At 58.4% G+C, this 23629-nt stretch overlaps 1 protein-coding gene across 1 annotated transcript in view; it reads right to left on the reverse strand.

Annotated features, from left to right (window-relative positions):
- DNAH17 (dynein axonemal heavy chain 17) overlaps nt 1–23629 on the reverse strand; it is a 101298-nt gene that overhangs the window by 38337 nt on the left and 39332 nt on the right. The window contains exons 25-49 of the mRNA XM_045888354.3: nt 23172–23324; nt 21357–21605; nt 19313–19435; nt 17489–17836; nt 17300–17391; nt 16832–16958; nt 15988–16140; nt 14742–14867; nt 14484–14591; nt 13868–13999; nt 13479–13639; nt 13014–13170; nt 11752–11856; nt 9563–9720; nt 9027–9165; nt 8644–8871; nt 8128–8265; nt 6998–7130; nt 6114–6241; nt 5222–5370; nt 2448–2730; nt 2182–2355; nt 1728–1935; nt 1348–1513; nt 27–129 (exon numbers count right to left, since the gene is read on the reverse strand). Coding sequence (XP_045744310.1) covers nt 27–129; nt 1348–1513; nt 1728–1935; nt 2182–2355; nt 2448–2730; nt 5222–5370; nt 6114–6241; nt 6998–7130; nt 8128–8265; nt 8644–8871; nt 9027–9165; nt 9563–9720; nt 11752–11856; nt 13014–13170; nt 13479–13639; nt 13868–13999; nt 14484–14591; nt 14742–14867; nt 15988–16140; nt 16832–16958; nt 17300–17391; nt 17489–17836; nt 19313–19435; nt 21357–21605; nt 23172–23324 — 4041 coding nt within the window. The remainder of the gene's footprint in view (nt 1–26; nt 130–1347; nt 1514–1727; nt 1936–2181; nt 2356–2447; nt 2731–5221; nt 5371–6113; nt 6242–6997; nt 7131–8127; nt 8266–8643; nt 8872–9026; nt 9166–9562; nt 9721–11751; nt 11857–13013; nt 13171–13478; nt 13640–13867; nt 14000–14483; nt 14592–14741; nt 14868–15987; nt 16141–16831; nt 16959–17299; nt 17392–17488; nt 17837–19312; nt 19436–21356; nt 21606–23171; nt 23325–23629) is intronic.

Genomic DNA, 23629 nt, shown 5'->3' on the forward strand with positions numbered 1-23629 from the left:
CTAACCAGAGTTTGATCTCTGCCTACCTGGAGTCTGGGATCGATGGTGAAGGATCCGGAGGTGGGGTTCATGCAAGCCACGTACTGGCAGTTATGGATGTCCTTCAGCGTCAGCTTCTGTCTGTCATACCTGCACGCGGGAGACGGGCACTACGTCGTGCCGCCGGCCTGGAGGAGCCATCCCCGGGCCCCCCAGCCCACCCCCAATCATTTCTTGCATGTGCAGATAAAAAAAAAAACACCTCAATAAATATCGCTTACAGGTGAAGCGGCCAATTTTGCTTCATGTTTTCAAGAAAAATTTTGAAACAGGAGGCATCGGAGTGGCTCAGGGTGCAGGCGTGAGCTCAGATTCCAGCTCCTCGAGGGGGGCCGCCCTGCACCGCTTTCAGTGCCCGCTTACCCCGTGGCCTGGCTGTCACATCCCCTGGGGAGCGGTCCCTGACACCCTGTCCACACATTACCTGCCCCTGCTCCATTCTGACCTTCCTGGCTTCCTACTACCTGTGAGCCCAGCGTGGTGGAGCAGGGACAGGGCAAGTGATGGACGTGGGTGGGCTTGACCCTTGTGAAGCCCTCTCTGCCTCTAGTTCTCGGCAGCAAGGGGTGGGCTTCATGCCTCCACGGTCTGATTTCCGATGGGAGCTCTTGGGTTCCTTCGGTCTCAAAACCCCCAGGTTTGGCCTGGGCCACTGGCCAGGTCGTTACAGGACCCTTGTGTCAGACACACTTAGGTTAACTGCCCTGAATATTCTTTTGGTCTTTCCGAACTGCACCTGTAAACATGCCACCCGAAGCTTTCTGCTGCCCGTGGGAGGCTTCTCGGGCCAGCACAGGTCTTGAGGTCTGGCTGTAGCTGCCCTGCGCGCCCTCTCCCTCTGGCTCTCACGCTCCAGCCACGTTGGGTCCTCCTTGTGCCATGCTTCCCCCCCCCCCCTCCACAGGGCCTTTGCATGTGGCATTTGCTCTGCCCAGGATGCTCTCCCTCCCAAGTCCGTCCCATGACTGATCCTGACTCTGCCTCGAGCTTTCAGCTGCAGGGCAGCCTCCCCAGATCTGTCTCTGTCCCAGCTGGGGGACTGCTCTGGGGCCGCACTGGGGGGCTCGCTCAGAGCTCCCCCTGCCTGTCCAACTGCACCTCTTTGTCTCCCCTGCCAGAGGGACCCTCGATGGGAGAGGGACCTGTCTGTCCTCCCTCCGTGGGTGCTCTTGGCCACGGCTGCCTGCCCAGGGCCTAGCAGATGGATGTAGGGGGAGATCTGATACACCCCTCCAGCCCTGAGGCTCCACCCTGGTGGTGTGTGTCACGGTCCTGCCCCTCCCCGGGCCCCCCTCCCTGCCCACTCACCAGTGCCCGTGGTCCATGTGCTGCCGGATGAGCGTGTGGGGGGCCACTGTCCCATACTTGTCCACCTCGGGCATGTTCATGTCGTCAATGAAGTAGATCAGCTTCTTGGTGCCTGGGGGGCCGTAGTTCCTACCGGATTTCTTCTCCAGTGGCTTCTCAAGAACCCCTAGAGAAGGGAGCTGGTTGGCTACCACCATGCCTGGTACATCCTGCACCCCTGCTCCTGGCCCCAGTTCCACCCTGTATCCTGGCCTACCCCCCACCTTGCACCCCTGCTCCTGCCCCTGGCCCCCACTGTAGTTCTGCTCTTGGCTCTGGCCCCACCCTCCATCCCAGCCTGCCCCCCACCCTGCACCCCTGCTCTCAGCTGCGGCCCCCACCCTGTAGCATGGCTGAGGTCGTGTAGAAGTTGAAGGGCACAGCCTGAACTAGGTAGTCGTCGGTGTTGAGGCTCTGCAGCTTGTCCCCCATCAGCACGGACTTGCCCGTGCCCGCGTTCCCCACCAGCATCAATGGCCACGACTTCTCCATGAGCAGGTCCATGAAGTAGCGGATTCGGATGGTTTCTGTGGTGTGCACCAGAGAGGCCTGGGGGTGGGGAGCAGAAGGACAGGAGGGGAGGGAGGAGCCCTGAGCCTCAGACACACTGAGCCTCCGCTTTCCCCCTTCCAACTGACTTGCAGACCTGAACAGTTTGTTCAATCTCCAGGTTTACTTAGAAGGTCCTGCTGTTGAAAATTGTTTGCATCTGGTCGTCCGTCATGAAGCCTGAGACGGGACGGGGAGTCCTGCTCCTAAGTCATCAGTAAACTGTCACCTGTCTGGGGCAGTTACCTGCAGTGGGACGTCCAGGTCCAGCTCAAAGGCAGGCACTTTTTCCGTCCACGGCAGGAACTTTTTAGTGTCAGGATCTATGTAGTAGTCGAAGATCGTTCCCTGCGAGGGGAACTTGATCGTTTTAAATTCATTGATCCACCATTTGCTGAACTCGACTCGATAATCTACAAGCTGTTGAAGAACAAGAACAACAAGCAGGGCCCAGTTGGGGGCGGCCAGAGACCTCACGTGGGCGGCGGGCTCCCCCGTGGCCGGCTGCTCACCTGGTCCTGGAACATGGCTCCCCCGAAAGCCCAGAAGCAGGCAAACACAAAGTAGAGCTCGTACAGCTCTTTGGGGGAGTCGGGTGGCGCGTTCTTCTCTGTGAGGAGGCACTCGAGCAGGTACAGGATCATCTGGGTGACCGTGATCTCCGGTATGGGCGTGATCTTCTTAAACCCAAAGCGCAACTTATCCAGGCACGTGGGCAGGTACTTGTCGAAGAGGATCATCAGGTTGGCCTTCTCAGACTGCACCTTGCGCCTCTCAATCCAGCTGCTCACCACCCTGGGGAAGACGGGGAGGCACTGGGTGCTGGGACCACCATGTTGGGTCTGCCTGGCAACCCTCCCCTTGCTGAACACCCCTGGTGTCTCTAAGTGATTCTGGTGATAGGGCCAGATGCAGAGCTTCCGAGAGTCTGATGAGGGTGCTGGGGCTGTGGGGGTGTGCTCTTTCTCTGGCATTCTAGCTATGCCATAAGCTTAGAACAACTGGGAACCACCTTTGCTACCCCAAATGAAGCCAATGCTGAGGGCAGCAGAGCTGGACATAGGGGAAGAGAAAAATCCCATGACACATCATCAGGGTGGGAGGGGGAGAGAAGGGATAAGAGGGGAAGAGAAGGGCGAGAACGGGAGAGGAACAGGGACCTCTCATTACATCATCTGAATTCCTGGATCCAGCCATGCCTGAAGCAGTTTTGGTGAATTGAGCCAATTCTTTTTTTTTTTTTTTTTGCTTTAGCTAGTTTGAGTTGAATTTGTCACATTCCATGGAAGAGTCCAAACTAATGCAACAGGTAATCCTCGAGGAGCCATGTTGGACTGTCGGGCGCCCAGCTGCCTCTGGAGTGGGCTGCCCAGAAGCGGCCCCCCCATAAGCGTGAGGGCACAGACTCTGGGGCCTGCTGTCTGGGCTTGAATCGACTCCACTGTGGCCAACAGCGGCTTGGGCGAGTTACTCAACACGTCATCTATAAGTGTGAGTGACAACAATGACTCCCATTTTGAAGGACCACCTGGGCTGATATTTTTAAAGCCCACAGAAGGGAGCCTGGCCCACCATGAGTGCTGCATGAGTGCCTGCTAAAAGCATAAATGGTGTCCGGCTCCCTCCGGGGTCAGTGAGTGTGTCATTCCCAGGACGCCCCGAGCCGAAGCAGGAAGCTCGCGTTGCCACCCACAGCCGGAGGACATGCCTCTCCGTGAGCGAGCCCCCACGCTGGAGGCTCTAATCCTTACTGTGCTCTATCGGGACAGAGAACCGAGAGCTCAGACCTCTGCCCCATCACGCCCTGGACTGTCCACAGTAACAGAGTCATCCTTCCCACAGTCTGCGTCTGTGGGCAAAGCGTGGTAAGCCCTGTGCCTGCAACGGTTAGGACCTGCCCTCCGAGTAGAGCAGGTCTTCAGAGTGGAGCCTGGTTTGCGAATCTGTGCACAGACTGCTGTATTTGCCCTCTCTCCGGAAGGTGTTTATGTCAAATTAAAAATGTTGCCTTGGTTAGAGTCATCTAGGGCATGCTGGCTTTGATGGGAAATGCAAGCCCAGGGGGACACACACACTTGGGAGGACGAGCCGGCCTGGCTCCTGCCCGGCCCCCAGAGGCAGCCTCCTTTCACTTCCCGCTCTGGGATGTGCCCTGTGGTCTCCTGGCCTCGAGTCACTGCTGCCCCTGGGGGAGGGCTGCCTCCTTCCCGGGGGGCCCTGTGCCCCCAAGTGCCACACGATCCCCGCCCCCTCCTGGTGCCCTGTGTCCACAGCTCCTGCCTTGCCTGCCCACCCCGAAAACTCTCACATGTGGTGATAGTGGGCAGAATGATGACTCCCAAAAGATAGGTCCACTGAGACTGGGAAATGTGACCTTATTTGGAAAAGGGTCTTTGCAGACAGACATAGTCAAGGTAAGGATCTCAAATGAGATCGTCCTGCATTAGGGTGGGCCCTAGTCCGAGGACTGTCCCTACAAGAAGAAGGGACTGAGGGAAGACCTCGAGAGACACAGAATGGTGGCCGTGTAGAGGCAGATGCAGGGATCGGGGGATGCATCCAGAAGTCAAGGGACGCCAGGGATGCCCCGGAGCCACCAGAAGCCGGGAGAGAGGGCCAGAAGAGAGGCCTGGGACACGTTCTCCCTTGGGGCCTCTGGGAGGAACCAGCCATGCCCACACTTAGATTGTGGACGTTGGGTCCCCAGAATCAATGCCACATCTTCTATTTCTTAAGATTTCAAACATTTCTCACATCTTCCCTTCATCTCTGTCCCCAGGGGCCACCCATGGTTCCGTATGGGCAGGCTGGTCCTCGCCGGCCCCTTCCTGCCAAGAGCATCTTGGGGCTTCATGCTCCACCCACAAACACCTAACCACCGCCCGGACCCCGCAACCTCCCACTCTCGCCTCCCCCGCCGCCGCCCGTGCCCCATCCAGGCTGGTTCTCGCCTGGCGTGCTCCCTGCAGTTTTCGTCCTCCTGGAAAACTCCCTCTCCCGCCAGGTGTCAGCCCTAAGTCTGCCTCCTCTCGGGAAGACTGCCCATCTCGGCGACAGGCCCGGACCCTCCTCCGTCCCCCTCAGGGTGCCCGCTCTCATCGCCGTGCCTCACCCCCACAGTCACGGGGCTGTCTCGCATCCTGTCACTGCTGTGACCCGGTGCGTGGGGAGCACCCCATCTTATTTCCCGAAGGCCTGGATGCACACCCACACAGGCGACTCTGAAACGCCCCCAGCCCCATCTTCCTCCGCCAGTTTGGACCAGGAAAACGAAAACCCAACTCACGGGTTCCACCCCAGATCTGCGGGGTTGATGTAAAGAATGCCGGCTCTGGAGACGGTGGCAGGGGTGGCCGTCCTCAGGTGGCTGATCTCGAACACCAGCCTCATGGTGCGGTTTAGGGGGATTCGCTCATTGCTGGCCAGGGTGAGGACCTGGGAAGGGAGGCAGGCCTGTGGGTTTACAGGGGCCACGTGCCATCGTCCTGATGGGTCGTCACACGGACGTGTCTCCGAACGACGAGGAGGAAGTCTGGGACCTGCGCACCTGTGCCCGCCACCAACCAGCTTCTCCCAGCCCAGCCTTTCCCAGACATCCTTGACCGCAGTCCCACGTCTGCCCCCGCCCACCCCAGGACAACACACGAGGCTCCCGGATGTGCGCACCATGTAGGATGTCACTGGGATGTTCAGTTTGCTTTCTGAAACCATGATCCCCGCCCCCTTCCCCGGGGATTCTTGAGTTCCCTCTTCCACCCAACTGAGAATCAATTTCTTAAGCTGCTTCTAGATCATTCTGAAGACTGTTTCTGCCTTCCAAGATATGAGATGTTCTGCCATGTTATGTCACATGCCAATTAAGCAAGAATATTCTCTGTATCTGCACCCTTCACCCTCGCTGCTGCCCAAACATATCTCAGATGGGGGCATGTGGAGCTGTGTCCTACGACACACACATCTTGTGACAGGGAACTTTCCCTTGTTCATAATTTTCTGTGCAGAGTTCCAGACAGACCCTCACTCTTCTGGTTCCAGTCTAGGGCAGGTTCTCTCTGTTGTCTGTGGTGGGTGGTGATGTGTGGCCCTTCCCATGAGCCCCCTGCCCTGCCCTGACCCAGGCCCTGGGGCCATCACTATGGCTTTGGGGGTTAGTTCTGGAATCCAGGAGCCCCTCGAACCTTGTTGTCATCCATCACAGTGTTGAGAGATTCAATCCACATTGGGTCTATGTCTCCATCCAAGACAATCCACTTGGGGCCATCATGAGTGATGTTGGCCAGATCCCGCATTATGGTGGAGAAAAGGCCTGTGAATGAGCAAGGCTGGTGTGAGCAAGCAGGGCTGGTGTGAGTGAGCAGGGCTGGTGTGAGCGGGGCTGGTGTGAGTGAGCAGGGCTGGTGTGAGTGAGCAGGGCTGGTGTGAGCGGGGCTGGTGTGAGTGAGCAGGGCTGGTGTGAGTGAGCAGGGCTGGTGTAAGTGGGGCTGGTGTGAGTGAGCAGGGCTGGTGTGAGCAGGGCTGGTGTGAGTGAGCAAGGCTGGTGTGAGCAGGGCTGGTGTGAGTGAGCAGGGCTGGTGTGAGTGAGCAGGGCTGGTGTGAGCGGGGCTGGTGTGAGTGAGCAGGGCTGGTGTGAGTGAGCAGGGGTGGTATGAGTGAGCAGGGCTGGTGTGAGTGAGCAGGGCTGGTGTGAGCGGGGCTGGTGTGAGTGAGCAGGGCTGGTGTGAGCGGGGCTGGGGTGAGTGAGCAGGGCTGGTGTGAGCGGGGCTGGTGTGAGTGAGCAGGGCTGGTGTGAGTGAGCAGGGGTGGTATGAGTGAGCAGGGCTGGCGTGAGTGAGCAGGGCTGGTGTGAGCGGGGCTGGTGTGAGTGAGCAGGGCTGGGGTGAGCGGGGCTGGGGTGAGTGAGCAGGGCTGGTGTGAGCGGGGCTGGGGTGAGTGAGCAGGGCTGATGTGAGCGGGGCTGGTGTGAGTGAGCAAGGCTGGTGTGAGTGAGCAGGGCTGGTGTGAGCCCGGAACGCCTGCTGGTGACCCGCCCTCACTCAGTCCACCCTGCCACAGCTCCTGTTACCGTCTTTCCACTCCCTGGTGGCCGGGTTGATGATGCCAAACAGCTCATCACAGGTGACAGCCTTGGGGTCCAGGTCCACGGCAACCGGCTTCCTCTTCATGTTCTGATAGGTCTTGTTGAGAGACTTGAGGACCTGGTGTGGGGGTGCGTTGTTCACATGGGGCTCGGGGGCCGCCACTCCTGCACCCACACCCGGGGACGCACCATGCACAACTCCGAAGGCCTTTTACGAACCCCACCCAGAATTCCTGCTCTGGGCCGGTCCTGCACTGGTGACATGCAGGTTTGAGTTTGCGCCCCCAAACTGACCGAGGCAGGTGCCCGGGGGATGGGGAACGCACGGCAACCACCCCTGTGTGTGGACAATGGAGCGCCACGTGCCCTGGGACCAGGCTAAGATCAGGAAAAGTTCACAGTAGTTTCTTGATGACAAAGGCAATCTACGCTCACTGGTAATTCCTCCACCCAGAGAAAAGGATTTTGAGGGACATTTGAGGATGTTTTCATATATGTATATGTGTGTACAGGCGTAAAAATACATACATATGTACATATTCTTTTTAGAAGATCGGGTTCATGCAGTTGCTTTTTTTGGGGGGGGGTGGAAAAAGGTGGTTTTATTAAAGCCTGGGGACAGGACCCGTGGGCAGAGAAAGCTGTTGCCAAGTTTCTGTCTTTTTAAAAATTACTTGCTGTGAGCACCCCCATGTTATTAGTCTTTGGAAATGATCTTGATTAATAACACAGTGGTCCATCCTGCGGGCTTCCAGCTCAACACTGGCTGGCTTAGAATCTTCCGATGTCATAGGTGTCAGTTGTATTGGCCACCACCCTCTGCTTCTCACCATGCCCAGGTAATGGCAGGGGACAGGAGTTTGGGGGCTGACACAGGGGGCAGGTGGGGACAGAGGGCGGGGGTGGGGGGCTGGCCGTAGAGGGCCAGGTGGCTGGTGTCCAGGGGGAAGGAGCAAGAAGAGAGGAGAACCTAGGAGAAGGCCCTCATCAGTGGGACCAGGGCCTGCTCCTCGCTGCCCCTGCCCCCGGGGGTGTGGGGAGGTGACAGAGGCCAAGCCTCTGGCAGCCTACAGGCCTTCAGGGAGGACCGAGGGGTGGACAAGAGTGGGGCATGCCTGAGATTTGCCACTGCCCGCGTTCCCGATGACAAACACCGAGTGGCGCACTTGGAGTAGCTCCTCGAGCTGCACGACCTTCAGCACAAAGCTGTCTTCTGCCTGCAGCTTGAGCTCCACGATGCTCTGCTTGATGATCTGGGGAGGGGCACACAGGAGGGGGTGTTGGGCACAGGGCGCAAGGACAGGCAGTCGTTCCAGGAGGGGGCTTTGTGGGAGATGTTGCAAGGGAACAGTGGCTTCTGGCGTGGATGTGTCCCCACGTTCTGCCGGTGATGCCGCGGAGCATCTGTGCAGGCGACAGGTCTGCCCGAAGCCCCTCTGCCGCCCCCCCATTCCTCCTGAGATCCGCCCCATCCCCAGCATTGAAAGAGGTGCTGGATGGGGCTGGAAGGTGGTTTGGGGCTTCCGGGTGTTTCTCCCAGCAGCGGAGGGAGAAACGTGTGGCTACCATCTGCCCGATGCTGCACCTGCCACCGAGGTGTGGATCTGACCCGAGGGCCCAGTAGTTCCTACCTTTTCAAAATTCAGGTCCCGCTTCCGAGGCACGTCCAGGGCAGGGAAAAGGTCCCCGATCAGCCCCATGAACACGGGCAGGTCGTCGGTCACGATCTTGGGGATGTTGAAGTCTCTCAGCGCCCTCATGAGCACCTGGTCCTCTGCCCGGCTGGGGTCGCCCCTCTTCAGGGAGCCGGCCACCACCAGCACAGACTTGATGGCTCGCAAGCCCCAGTCGTAATGATCCTGGGGAGGGGAGGCATGGGCGAGCAGGTGTGAGCACGCCTTCCCACCCGGGCTGGGGCTAGGGAGGGTTGGGGCCAAAGCCGGCATGCCACCAGGGGCACATGGACGGCACCCTCCCGTGCCGCCCTGCAGCCCCAGACACCGTTGGCATGCACCTGCTTCGACAGGAGCTCTTTGCACAAGGTATAGAGCGTGATGAACTTCCTGGCCAGCAGGCGGGCTTCCAGAAAGCCCTCGGCCACCAGCATGATCTCACATATCAGTTCAAAGTCGGGAACCACCATGGCGCAGGGCCTGGGGGAGATCAGCGGGGTCTGCTCAGGCTTCTCCCCCTTCCTCCCACAATCCCGCCTCTCATCAGCTAGGTGCACACCTCCCGTGCCAGGAAGCCCACAGCGTCAGGATTGCAGGGGCATGGGGTCGGGTTCCCAGCATCCTCCTATGCCCTCTGCCGTCTGCAGGGCCTGGCACCAAGCCCCACACCCGCTGTACTGACTCTTCTCTGAACCCAGCCTTCCGTGGTCAGGGGCCTCCTCCCCCAGGAAGGCAGAGCGGGAAGATTACTGTCTGCTTTTTAAGGAGGCCTTGCCTGCTAGACCCCCTAACTCAGGAGCCTCGCTCCCCAGCCTCCCTCCCTCACTCCCAGCTCGCCCTGGCTTAGGGTCCCCTCTGCCCTCCTCTGCCCACACACCTGAATAAGGCCTTTAAATTCTCGGGCAGCTCGGTGCGTCCTGCATACCCAGGGTTCATGGTGATGAAAATGCCCACGGTGGGGATGAGACCTATCATCTCTCCCAGGAAACTGAACGTTTTTTTCTTGGCCCGAATCGCATCTTGGACACATTTAACCTAAACAGTTGGCACACAGACGTGTCAGCGTGGGAATGCCCAGCTTCCACGGGCCGGATCTTCACTGGTGTCAAAGCCTGTGGCTACGCGTTTGCAGAGGACACTCCTGGTCTCGCTTTCTTTTTAATTAAACTTAATTTTGAGACAACATAGACTCACACGCAGTTTTAAGAAATAAGGCAGCGGACATGCCCCTGGGCCCCCCGCGCGCCCCTCCCCAGCGTCCCCTAGCAGGAGCATCTTGCACGACGCGAGGACCCCTCTCGTCCCCTGCTATAGTCATACCCACCTCCCCCTGCCCCCACCCTCCCTGTGACCCCGGCAACCACTGGTCTGCTCCAGACTCCCGTACCTCTGCCCCTTCATGAGCGCTGCTGTGCGGGCTGGTGCAGCATGTCCTGGGCGCGTCACCCAGTAGAGCACCGGGATCGAGGGTCCCCCCACCCGGCGCCGGGACACCCCTGCTTGCCCCGCACTATCGCTGAGCGGCGCTCTGCTTCCCGGCCGCTCCGTGGGTCCCGCTCCCGCTCTGGGTGCCGCGTGGGGGCACGTCGCAGCAGCGGGCTCTGTGTCTGCGGTCTGTGAGAACGGCACTGGGTGAATTCTAAACCTGGGGGCTCAGGAGCCCGTGGGATCTTCCGCTCCTGCCGACTGGCTGCCAACCTGTGCGCGACCACGGGAGGGCGCCCCACGATCATGGTTGAACCTCCCAAACGCCTGCCTTGAATTCAAGGTCTCCCCGCCTTTCTGAGCGGGGCCTGGCCTTTCCTCCCTGGCTGGTCCGCAGGGCCGGGCTCCCCGGGGCAGGCCTGGCGGCTGGGGCGGCGCACCTTAATTTCTTAATTTCTTTGCTGCCTCCCCGCTATGCGAAGCCTCTCCTAGCATCCTGGCCCAGTTCTTGATGGTCCATTCGAGTCAAAAACCACGTTGGGGTCCATTTACCGACTTTGGGGTGGGGAGTCACTCTGCTGCTGCCCTGGTGGGGCTGGGGGACCCCAAGGCAGCAGCCTTCGTTCTCTCTTTGCCTTACTGGCCTCCAGCCCAGAGCTCAGGGACAGCTCCGTGTCGGGAGGCTAACAGGTGGAGGGTGCCGGCCACCTGCCTTCACCTCTAATGGTGTCAGCAAACCTGAGTCGTCGAAGCCATTTTAGGGATTAGGGAGAGTTGAAATCACGGCCAAGCACAGAGCTGGGAGTCCAGTGAGTAAGTCTGGAGCAGGCGCTACACCCAGGCTGTGGGTCGTGAGTGGCAGGGGCTGGTTTCAGCTTGGCTCCCCTGGCTCTGCCCCCCAGCCTCCCGTGTGGGCTGGAGGCTCCGGCTGCAGGGAGCTGGTCTCTGCTTATCTATCTGTTGCGCCCGTGGGAAGGAGGGTCCCAGCACCTGCACCGGCCTGACCTCTGGGTCCTTTTGGAATATTCAAGTTGATTCTGGACCTCGAGCTTGGCCTCGGCTCCCCTGAGAGAGCCCCGTGGTTCTCACCTCCGGATCCGGAGGGTTCGTGTGCAGTGTAGGAATGCACCTCCAGACGTGGGGGCGGGTGCACAGGCAGTTTGCAAGCGGCCTGGGGCTGTGCCGGCATGGGGCTGTCCCCCCTCTGAGGACCTTACTCCCACCGCGTCCCGGCCTCCCCATCGTTCATGCCCAAAGCACACGGGCCTATTTCCTCCCTCCCGTCTTCTCTCCCCGCCTCCTCCCTGTCCTTCTTCCAGCACTGATGTCTAATGCATCCTTCGCTGACACCGTAACCTCTGTCCTTGTCCTCCAGGCAGAATTCATTATCCCCTCATGTGTAGCTGGTTACACCTAGGCCTGCTGCGTCCGATTCTTCTGTGTGCCCACCCGGACTCCGGGCCCCTGCAGGACAGGCCTGGGGTCCCTCACCTCCGTGCCACACCACCCTGCATTGCACGGCACACTGGGGACAGGCAAGGAGGCTCACGGGGCTGAACGGACTGCCTGGTGTAAGGGCTGACAGGAGAGCTGACAAGCCCCAGCCCCTACGTGACCCACAGACCATGGACAGGACCCTACCTGCACAGCGATCACGGACAAGACCTCCACCGAGATTCGGTTAAATTCATCAAAGCAGCCCCATGCTCCAGTCTGAGCCAGGCCCTTGTAGATGTTCCCACAAGACTAGGAAGGGTGAGATAGGGGAGAGGAAGAGACTCAGAGGGCCGACCAGAGTCCTGCCAGGCGCCCCCCACCTGCCCCTTCTGCTGGGTCACAGTCCTGTTCACAGTCCACTGACCGAGGGTCAGGCTGGGGAGCTCTGGGGCCTGGGGGAGGCCGGCGGGCCGGTGCATGCCGTGGAGGGCTGGCTGCCAGGAAGAGCCCAGCCTTGGCCCATGACCTCCCTGGTGTGGGGGCTTCCCTGGCCTCCGAGCTGGATGGCTCAGACACGTGCATTCGTGTAAAATGCAGCCCCTGCTATTTTTTTCTTGCACTCAAGGGAGGGGCTTCTCTCTAAGATGGGGGGTGGGCATGCGTGTCAGATTTTCTTCTAGATGTTTGTGTCTCTCCAGTCCTTAGCTGGGTGATGAGGATTCTTCAGGGTCTCCGTATGGGATTCCAGGTGAGTGTTAAAGTGCTCCTGAGATACTTTTCTGAAATCCAGAGGCTGGTGTGGTCTGTGGCCTTGACTGGGAGAGGGGCAGCTGGCCCCACCTCAACCTCAGGAGGGTTGGGCTTTGGGGCTCAAATACAGGTGGGGAGGGGACCGGAGGCCTCCTGCAGGCCCAGGCTCTGATGCCAGGCCCACCCCAGCCCCCCACAGAGGCTGCCCTGCTGGGCCTCCAGGAGGCTCTGCTCTCCCATGGGGCCCGTGGAGAACCCACAGCATGCTGCACAGTCTCCAGGGATCGCTGGGGCCTGGCCTGTCCCCTGGCTCCCCTGCTCAGCCTGCCTGGACTCGCTTTGACCCCAAAGCCCCATGCTGAACCACGACAGAGGCGCTCATTCTGTCGGGAGCCCCCAGCCACCTGGAGAGAGCTTGGAACAGAGGCTGGGAGGAGGTGACCTCCCAGGGCAGGACAGGACATTTGGGCCTGGGTTTGTTGACCCTAGGAGCCTCTTCTGGACATGTTTGTCACTTCCACGGGGCCCCAGCTTCCTGGGAGGGCCAAGACCACTGGCAGGGATGCAGGGCAGAGACCGTCAGCAGACTGGGAACCCAGTGCCTCCTCCCCCAGTTCGAACTGCAGTGTCCAGACATCTAGAACACGCATGGGGCCCGGGGATGCGGTGTGTGGTCCCCACAGGGGCCTCTGGCCCCCTCCAGGCCTGGAGCGCACCTTGTAGTCCATTTGCTCCGAGCAGTTGAAGACATACACCATGGTGCCCAGGGCCCTGCCCAGATCCTTGGTTGTCTCCGTCTTGCCGGTCCCGGCAGGGCCAGCGGGGGCCCCGCCCATGATCAGGTGCAGGGACTGGGTCAAGGTTATGTAGCATCTGCAAGGGACCTCTGATTATCCTGCGTGCGGTGACCCCATGGCCACCCCCTTCCCTTTCACGGTAGTGTCAGCTCACCGTGCCCAGGTGACACGCACTCGGCACCAGGGAGACACAAGAGGGACGTGAGATGGAGCCAGAAATGGCACCCCCACTTGGCAGGCCCTCAGATGGGTTGAGCAACTCCTCCAAGACCACACAGCTAGCGTCGGAGTGATCCGAGGCTGGGTGCCCGGCAGGCGGCAGGGGTGAGTCTGGACACAGGCCTCCCTGACCGCCTGCCCAAGGCGGCTGGTGCGTGCCCTCACCTGTCCGTGAGCGGGGTGATGACCAGCCGTGGCGTGTTGCCCAGGTATTCGTAGGAGTACTGGATTTGGGCGTCACAGATGTTGGCAAAGCAGTGCTTCTTCTCTTCGTCCCAGCGATGCCGGAGCTGGGACTGCCAGGTGAAGGCCTGGGAGCTCTCCACCTGCAGGAGGTGCCAGACCCTCGGCTCCTCTTCCAGGACCCATGTCCACCCCAGTGCTGCCCCCAGCCAAATCCCATGGAGGAGCGGGCCTTCCTCTGACTGCTCCCCAGGGCCGAGTCTTCGTGAGGGGTGGGGGCTGCTACCAGGAACAGAGTCACGCCCCCCCGCCCCGGGAAGAGGCACTAACAGGGGCCAGCCCGGTTCCCGGCCCTTCCCCGGCGCCCATGCCTTGGCTGTGATCATTTTGGCGACCACGTCCCGGGCATGCACGTCGATGGTGCAGATGGTCATGATCTTCATCCTGTCGCCGGCACTGAGGTTTCCAATGAGCAGGGTGATGAGCGCGTTCAGCTGGCTGATCTGCAGGAGCAGAGGCACCTTGGCTGGGACACTGCGTGCACCCCGCCCTCCCCCGGCTGCGTGGGTCCCCTGGGAGCCCACAGTGGCGGAGGGAAGACCACCATGCTCTTATTTACAAAAACGGAGCACAGAAAAATTCTCAATATCCCCCGGCTGGGGGTGGGGTGAGCAGCAGAGCAGCCCCCGACGGGATACCATGGAGCCTCTGAAAATGACATCGTGTGAGAAAGTCTAACGCCCCGGGAAGACGGTGGACATTAAGTACAAACAGGGGATTTTTAAAGCCATGCAGATAGTTTCTACAGTATTGGCATGTAAGTCCATGATATGCACACAAATTGATGATTTGCTGATTTCCAGACAAAAAAGTGAAAGTTGTATATTTCCAAAGCGGTTACCTTTGGGCGGAACCACAGGGGGTTGCTGAGATTTGGCCGCTTTTGACCAACCGACAGAAAGGGCAGGGTTTCTGACGGACACGCACCTGCTTTTTGTTGTAATCCTTGATGGAGTTTTCATAGCCTTCCTCCAGCCTCGAGAATGCCAGGCCCACCTCGGTGGTCCACCAGATCTGCGTGCACGTGAGTGCAATCTGCAAGCAGACGGGCGCCCACCAGGCCCCCCTGCACCGTGAGCGTCACCCCCCGATACAGCGGTCCCTGCCGGCGCGGAGGCTGGTCTCCGCGGGACCGACCTTGGGGCAGACCCCGCCCCCCACCCCCCGCCCACCGCCGCCCAGGACCTGGGCTGGGTAATCCAAGATCCACTGCTCCCTCGGCTTTTCCTCGTACGTCACCACGGCCTCTGGGATTTCATGCCTCAGAGTAGCACACATGCGGTCCAGCACTCGGTTCAGCCACACTTCCACCTGGGGACGGGAGCCACATTGACCAGACAGGCCCTTGCGGCGAGTTCCAAAGACTTGCTTTGTCATTAAAAAAATAAATGGACCATTTGCCATCATTGTCATCCCAGGGGTGGAAAAGTCAAGGTTTTGTAGAGCAGTAAGAATGACCCACTTAACAAATGTGGTTGGGAAGCCGGGGGGTGTCCCTGCAAGACTTTTGCCTTGGGCGTTCACGTGCTTATGCTATTTCTAGGAGGACAAGGGAGGGGATCCAGAGAAAATTCTAGAAGAGAAGACAGGCTACATCGGAGCCCCTGAGGCGCCGTCTCTCAAGTCCCTGGCAGGTTCTGGCTGCTCCTCGGGTGCCTGGTCTCAGGGTCCCAGACAGTCACACAGGACAAACCTTCTTTGTATTTTATTTGCAGACAAGCCTTCTTTGTATTTTGAAATACAAACCCTTCACTAGCCACTACGGGTTGGGCGGGGGAAGACCCAAACAGGACAATCGGCTTGGTTTTTCTTTTAAACTATAAACACAGTGCCCGCGGGTGTGAACACACCGTGATGACTGGGTTTCGCCAGGGCCCCCACCAACCCCGGCCGCGCCGAGCAAACCCGCCAGGAGCTCCGGGCCCACGTTTCTGAAGCTCCAGTTTTCTTGCGTGAGATTTTCCTCTTTTTTCCCCAGCTGATTTCTCTCCAAATTACATTTCACTTAGGAAAATGTCAAAGTCAATTTGGTTGCTGAGTTGGGCGGTGAGATGGGGGAGAGGGGCTGCGGGGCCGCTTGGTGTCGGCAGGAGGAGGCCGCCTCATGGGTGGCTGGGGACGGGAACGGGGCCACCCGAGGTGAGGAGCCGATTGTTCTGAACAGGGATTAGAAGGCAGCGGTTCAGGCGTGTGGGGGCCCCTCGAGGCAGTCCCCTGGCAAGCCCAAGACAGCCCACCGGCATCCATAACCCTCTCCGCTCCCCTTCTTCTCTGTCTGTTTTTTTCTCAAGATGCACCCGGACTACACGGGTCAGGCTGTGCTGGAAATTCTCTACGGAAGCTGTTGGAGCGCTTGCTGGACCGAGGGACAGTCCCGGGCTGGGTGGCCGGGGGGCGGCCCGTCCGCCCTGGATGTGCCCCCGGCACTCACCTGCCCTGAGAGGTCACACTCTTGGTCGAAGTCCACGTACTCGTCCTCCTTGCTGAACATGCCCAGGCCGAATTTGAGAGGCTTCTCGTCGGCATCAAGGCGAAACTTGAGTTTACACAGGCTGTCGAAGAGCTTGGCCAGGTGGCGGCTCACCTGGGGTGGGGGTGGGGCAGACACGGGGTCACGGAACCCAGGGCCTTGGAGGGGGTGCGGCGCAGCCGGGTTTTCCTTGGGTGGTTTTAAGCGTCTTTCTGATTTTTGGAATTATCCCCCCCACCACCCCGTCTGACTGGTGTTAACTAACGTGCTTAACCAACCAAGGGGCATCTCAGAGACCAGCCCCGGGATCCCAGGTCTGTTCCTGAAGGTGACAGGACACTTTTCCTTGACAAGCTCGGTCCCAGGCCCTGGGCCCGTTTCCCTGGGCCACCCTGTGCGTCCCTTCTGGTGTGTGTTGCAATTTTAGGATTCGAATAAAATATAGTGTTTTCCTTTCACCTAGTGAGTTAAGCCCTCTCTCTTTTCAGAAGAGCCTCGAGGAAACACCTCCCCCTGGCTCTTGGGGTCCCGGATCTGTCAGGATGACCCCGCAGCCACCGGGCGAGCGGGCGTGTCTCCCAGAAACAGCGTCTCGCCAAGCTTCTGGCATCTAACCCATTTTCCAGATGAGGAAAATGAGGCAAGGGGTCTCTCTGTCATGGCCGGGTCCCCTGGCGGTTTCTGGGGCCGATGACCTTGTGGAGGCGGCCTGGGGACCTCCATGCGCAGGGCTCCAACCGGCCAGGGCCACCGAGACATGGGGGCGAGCACGGGGCCACCTTCGGGATGCCAAGGGCCCGCCTACCTCCACGGGGTCATTTCCGTTAGAGAGGATGTCCAGGAGGTCAGCCGAGGAGACAAAGTAGAACCTCGGGAAAGCCAGTCTTTTTGTCTCTAAATATTCCGCCAAGGCCTTCTCGCACACAGCCAAGCTAGGAGGGAGGAAACGGGGAGGTCGAGGCTTTCTGCAGCCCATCCTGTCCTCGCCAGACGGACGACAGCCCCAGAGACACCCGGTCTGCTGTTCGCAGCCCCAGTTGGATTCAGACCTTGGAACCTGACCCGCCGTGTGGGGGTCCCTCTGAGGCTGAGGACACGCTGTGTGGCCAGCGTGGCAGCACGTGGCCTGGAGCACCAGTGCCCAGGGAGGAGAGTTTGCCCTGTCCTGGGTGGCGGGGGCGGGGGGGAGGGCTGCTGGCTCGGGTCCCTGCCACCAGGACACCTCCTGGTGGCAGGGACGGGGCCAGGCGTGGGGCCAGGCGCGGGGACCCACCTCTTCTTCAGATTCTCCAGTTTGTCGTAGAGACCAGGCTTGTTGGTGGCTTCTACCACGTTGGGGGTTTTCACCGCCTCTTCCATCAGGGCCTGGGAGGAGATGGGCCCCCGGGGCGTGAGTGGCCACGTACTCTCCAGCGTTGCCATTTCTGAAAATGCCCAGGGGGAGGCGGAGGGCTGTGCTCACCTTGAACTCCATGTCAATGTCGTCAAAGCGCTTGGAGTCCTCCGGCAGCTGGGCGCGGATGTCCTCGGAGCCGATGAAGATGCTCTCCAGGTGGCTCCAGGTCCTCTGGACCTCAAACCAGATTGAGATGACGGAGTCCGCCGTGGACAGCTTCTGCTGCCAGCTCGTCACCTCCTTCAGGAAGTGGGACAGGTACTTGGACATCATCAGGTTCTGCAGCTGCACCTGGTTGTCTTCCAGGGTCTCCACCAGCACCTCGTCCGACTTGAGCATCATGGTGCCCATGCGTGGGTGTGGCTCGTGCTCAAACTCCATGGTGGACCACGTGGCGTCCAGGGCTTTCAGCACCTTTCGGGGGACACAGAAACGACGTCACTCGGTGGCTGGCGGGAGGGGCCGAGAAGGACCCGGGACAAAGCCCTGCTTTGAGAAATCCAGAACATCATGGACAGTTGCCAAAAGGTAAAAATGACCCAAACGTCCGTCAGCAGACGAACAGATACAATGGACAGGTCATCAGAATGCCGTTCAGCCATAAAGAGGAATGAAGTTCTGACTTAGGCTCCCACATGGATGGACCTTGATGACATCACGTGAAGTCAAAGAGGCTGGACAGACAAGGCCACATCCTGTGAGATTCCATTGACATGAACTGTCCAAAACAGGCAAACGCATAGGGACAGAAAGTGGGTTAGTGGTTGCTTCGAGGTGGGACGGGGATGTATGGGAAGATGGGGGGGTTTCTAGAGGGAATGGCTTTCTTTTTGAGTTGGTGAGAACATGCTAACATTGAATAATTCTCCCACGTGATGGTTGCACACATCCACGAATGCACTAAAAGTCACTGAATTGTACACCTTAAATGGGTGAATGGTATGGTATGTGAATTATAGCTCAATAAAGCTGTTCAAAAAAAAAAAAGGGAAGATAGGGTGCCTGGGTGGCTCAGTCGGAGAAGCGTCTGCCTTTAGCTCAGGTCATGATCCCAGGGTTCTGAGATCGAGTTCCACATCAGGCTCCCTGAGCAGGGAGTCTGTTTCTCCCTCTGCCTCTGCCCCTTCCTCCTGCTCATGCTCTTTCTCACTATCTCTCTCTCTGACAAATAATTAAATAAAATCTTTTTTAAAAAAAAGGGAAGGGCGCCTGGGTGGCTCAGTTGGTTAAGCGACTGCCTTCGGCTCAGGTCATGATCCTGGAGTCCCGGGATCGAGTCCCGCATCGGGCTCCCTGCTCGGCAGGGAGTCTGCTTCTCCCTCTGACCTTCCCCCCTCTCATGTGCTTTCTCTCATTCTCTCTCTCTCAAATAAATAAATAAAATCTTAAAAAAAAAAAAGGGGGGGGAAGAAAGCCAAAATGTGAAGACTCACACTCACCGAACAGGCGAGGCGAGAGATCTGAATTGCAGAAGAAGCCCTCCTGAATTTCCCTGTGTCCTGTAACTGTCCCAACCAGTGGCTCATCATCCACCCTGATGGCCAGTCCTCCCGCCTTCCCTCCTTCAGCCTCTTCTCCAAAGTCACAGAGAAGGGCGCTCCACGAGAGGAGAGTTCAGTTTCAATGTGCACAGTATCACATGCAGGACACAGAGCTAGAGCCAGGGGGATCCTTTCTCCAGTAATACATTCTGGAAATTTTTTACAAGATTTCCGTCGTGGGTTGGTTAAGGGAAAGCCTACCAAACTTTGTTTTTGTGTTCAGCAACCGCTGGACCCCACATGAAATGAGATGCTCATAGGCGCTGGGCTGGTGGGCCTGCTTCAGCATCATCCCATACAGAACATACTTTGCTGTCGACAAAAACAAACAAACAAACAAACAAAATACCTTTTCCATCCCAGACTCTTTCACAGCCTTGTCAACGATATTTCGGACCTCATCCTCGTATTTGTGGAGGTTCAGCTGCAGTAAATCTGCCAGGGTAGTCTCATCTGACATTCTAAATTTCACCTGGGGGAGAAATAGGCATGTTCCAGCTCAGGTCATTTGTACTGGATGGACATCTTTGTCCTTTGTGGAGAGCCAGCAGGTTGGAAGAAGCTCTGTGTCGCCATTTCCTGGCTCCGTGACTTGGGTGAGCTACTTCTCCAGGACTTGCCTTTCCTCCCAGTAACGCTGTGTAATAGCAGAGCCCACGTGTAGTGCTTTGAAGTGTTTCTCCCAAGTTCCGGCCCACCCAGACCTCAGAATATGACCTTATTTGGAAATAGGGTCTTGGTCGATGTTAAGGATCTTGCGATGAGATCATCCTGCATTATCCACGTGGGACCTAAATGACAGCCGTCCTTATAAGAGGAGAGGAGAGGAGAGGAGGATTTGAAATGCACAAGGAAGCCATGCGGTCGCAGAGACAGAGATTGGAGGGATGCAGCCACAAGCCAAGGGATGCCTGGGGCCTCCACGAGCAGGAGGAGGCAGGGGAGGACTGTCCCCAGGAGCCTTCAGAGGGAGGGACCCCTGCCCACACCTTGATTGCAGACTCGCAGCCACAGAGCCACAGAAGAATACGTGTCTGTGGCTTTAAGCCCCTCGTTTGTGGTTCTTTGTTGTGGCAGCCCCAGGACGCTGACGCGTTAGGCTCAGGGATTAAGGCTACTGACGCTGTGTTACTAGCAGGCACGGCTGAGTCTCGGGCACTGTTGCTCTGGTAACAGTAGCAGGTGCCCAGGGCTACCCAGGCCTCACACCCCTTCGACAACCCCTCTCCTACAGTCTCACCATCACGTCGACATTTCCGAGTACCGGTCCTGAGCCCCCACGGAGCCTGGTTTAGCTAACTGAGAGAATCAAGTGTCTCTCCATCACATTTGGGAGAACGTCTGTCTGGGTTTCACTACGGCCTCGGCTGGGACATTTTAGTTGCTTTTTCATCACCGGTTGGGGGTCTCTCCCGGGGCGCCTGGATGGGGCACACGAGCCTGCTGTCCGGCTCAGTGCTCGAGCACTCCAGACAGCCCAGCCCTTCTGCCTGTCTTGTGTTTCTCTCCCCCAAGCCTCAAGCCACACTCCGCATGCCCCCGAAGCCTCTTCTGTTCTTCCTTCCCCTTGGAGGCCACGCCTCCTCCAAACTCTTAGAATCTCCACTGAATATCCCGCTCAGCATCTGGAACATGAGCATCGCACGTGCTGTTCTTCTCTCTGCTTCCCTGAGGGCAGAGGCTCTATTCGCCCTCTCTTTGTATCCGTGGCACCTCTGGGGGGCCTCTCTGCAGAGTAGCTGTTCAATAAAGTTTTGTTCAATGTTTGCTGACAGTGGGGAGTGTTCCCATTTGCCTCCTGGGGATGTCGATGCCGGTAACACCCCCTCCCCCAACTAGGGGATATCCCTGGGAAAATTTGGGCACTAGGGCTTTGTGCTCCTGGGGGGCATGGGGAAAGCCAGGGGAGATGTTCATCCAAGCCAGAATTCCTGAACCCTATGGACAGTCAACCTACAACCAAAACTGGCTACATAATTTCCAGTGCAAAATGAAAACGATGGGGCCCTTTGTTAAAAACATTATTAAGAATTGGGGTGCCTGCGTGGCTCCGTCAGTTAAGCGTCTGCCTTTGGCTCAGGTCCTTATCCTGGAGTCCCGGGATCGAGCCCCACGTCGGGCTCCCTGCTCAGTGGGGAGCCTGCTTCTCCCTCTCCCGCCTGCTCACGCTCTCTCTCTCAAATAAATACATAAAATCTTAAAAAAAATTATCAAGAATGCCCAGATGGCAGCAGCAGAGCACTCCAGCCAGGATGGGCGCCCTCTGAGCGCAGCGCCCCGTGTGGCCCGGCCCAGGTCACAAGCGCCCGAGGCCAGGCCTGCCCACACCCAGCTTCGTCAGCCAAGGGCCAGCCCATCCGACGGCGAGGCCGGCCGGCCGCCAGGGGCGGTACCTGCGTGGCCTGCATGAGCTGCTGCCAGTGGCGGTCCCGGATGGCGGGGTTCTGCAGCTCGCTCACGGCGCGCAGGGATGTGATCATGTTCTTCACGGTGTTGTCCAGCCCCACGAAGGCGTCCCAGCTCTTCATCTCCTTGTCCAGAGACCTCACGTCTTTGGCAAACTTCTTACAATCTATGTCCATCTGCTCAACGTTGATATCTTTCCACTTGGTGGTCTTCCAGTTGTCAATGCTGGTGTTCACCTGCGGGGAAACACTCACTGAGGGTTGGGGAAGACATCTGTGTCCCCTTACTGCCGTGGCTCCTGGGGAGCATGCATGCGGACAGAGGGTGGTACGGTGGACGGACACAAGGGGGGAAAGCCCAGTTGCAAAGATACAACTCAAAAGTCAGCCGTTCAACTCTATTTTGGCAGAATCCCGTGGAGGGTGCTGCTACCGCTCACCGGGACCCAGGCCCCTCTACCCCGTCGTGGGGCCATGTGACCTGCTTCGACCAGGGAAACGTGAGTGACGCCGGGAACTCTGGGGCAGAGAGCACTTAATTGTCGGTGCTTGACTCGGAGCCCTGTCGGCCTTGGCGGTCACGGAAACGCACGGGGCTACACAGCCTGGAACAAGGGGCTGCCCAAGGGCTGCCTGGAACCAGCATGTGGACTTTGCATGAAAGAGAGATATATTTTTGTTGTGAACTACACAGAGGTCTTCTTAGGGCTGTTTGTTAGTGCAGAGTAACCTAGCTTCTACTGACGGATGACCATGTATTAGAAGAAGCTCGAGGACACAACAGAATCTCCCCGGGAAGAACCCTGCCAACAGTGGACATGGAAGGCCACAAAGCCTGCGGTCTTCAGTTTGGTGTGGGCTGGAAATGGACGTGAAGCTGGGATGGATGCAGAGAGATTTCTGGTACCAGTGTTCGAGGCCCGGAGGTCCGGGCTGGACAAGCCTGCTTGTTGCATAAAGGCAAAGAGGGGCGGCTATTTACAGGAGATCGGCCTTGAAGATGCTAAGACACGAAACCTTAATGCCCCGTGGGCGCCAAGTCAGTGGCTCTTTTAGGCTTTAGCTTATTCTCTATCCTGTTTTCATAAAAGTGTCCTGGGCAGTGTGTTTTGGAGGATTTTCCTTGAAATATTCTGGCTGTAAATGCTAACTCCAGGCTTTATTCTCTAGGTCTGTGCGGACTGTTGTTTATCCAGGGCACGGGCAGCCCCCCGTCCTCTCTGGCTTTACCAACTCTGTTCCGGAATGTCCCTCACACACAAGAGACTCGTGTTCAGCTCCTTGTGAGAAAGTAACTATCAAGAGGCTCCGGTCTGTCCTCGAGAGAGAGGACAGAGCTTGTGACTCGGAGACGCTCTCTTTCCCCTCTGTAAGAGGCTCAGTGTGGTCAGAAGGAAGACATGTCCAACATTTTACTATGATGTACTGAAAAAAATAGGACAAACGGAGAGGCGGAGCATGCTCGTGTGCAGGGAGAACCCCGATCAACACCAGGAGGGCAATGCTCCCCAGAGTAGCTCACGGAGAAAATCCAGTTCTGTATAAAGTCATAATGGTTTCTCTTGGAGGGGAGGAGGATTTGACAGAGATTCTGCAGTTTGTTGGAGAGAATAAGAGGGAAGAGCTAACATCTCTCTGGAAACGGGGGAGCTGGGAGGAGAGGCCGGCTGAAGCCAACACGTGCCCGAGTGCTACCCTCCTTTCCAAGAAGAGTGTGACCCAGCGCCTCCCCTCACCCCCCACCCTGGGTCCCCGCAGTGCTGGCCCGCCCCACCCACGCCGGGAGACTGCCATCGCCCTCACCATGACGATCATGTCCCAGAGCTCCTTCAGCAGGCGGACCTCCTTGTGACAAGCTTTGAGCTGCTTGTAGTCTGGGACCGTGACTTCGAACAGGCTCCCGGACTTGCACAGGGCCTCCATGGTGCTCTCCATGGACGCGATGCTCTTTTGTTGCTGGGGGCGGGCGAGGGGGGCGGTCAGCAGCGTGGCTCACGCTCAGTGCTGGCCTCCCTCTTGCCCTCCTCTGCGTCCTCACCGGCCAGGTGCTGTGTTCTGACCCCGCGCACCGACCGGCGGGAACTGTGCGCCCGCCCCCTCCCGTCTTCCCAAGCCCCCTGCTTCTGTCGCACGGCCAGTGCGCCGGCTTTGGGAGTTCAGGCGTGAGAAGTGACTTTAACGGGCCTGGCATGAATGCCCGATTTCCTCCGGAGGGGTTCAGGATGGCTCAATTCTCACCCCCTGTTTTTTACCTTGTTGAA

Source organism: Mirounga angustirostris, unplaced genomic scaffold (genome assembly GCF_029215605.1).
Source record: "Mirounga angustirostris isolate CCGP_5_RB_7025 unplaced genomic scaffold, mMirAng1.0.hap1 SCAF_17, whole genome shotgun sequence".
Lineage (NCBI taxonomy): Eukaryota > Metazoa > Chordata > Mammalia > Carnivora > Phocidae > Mirounga > Mirounga angustirostris.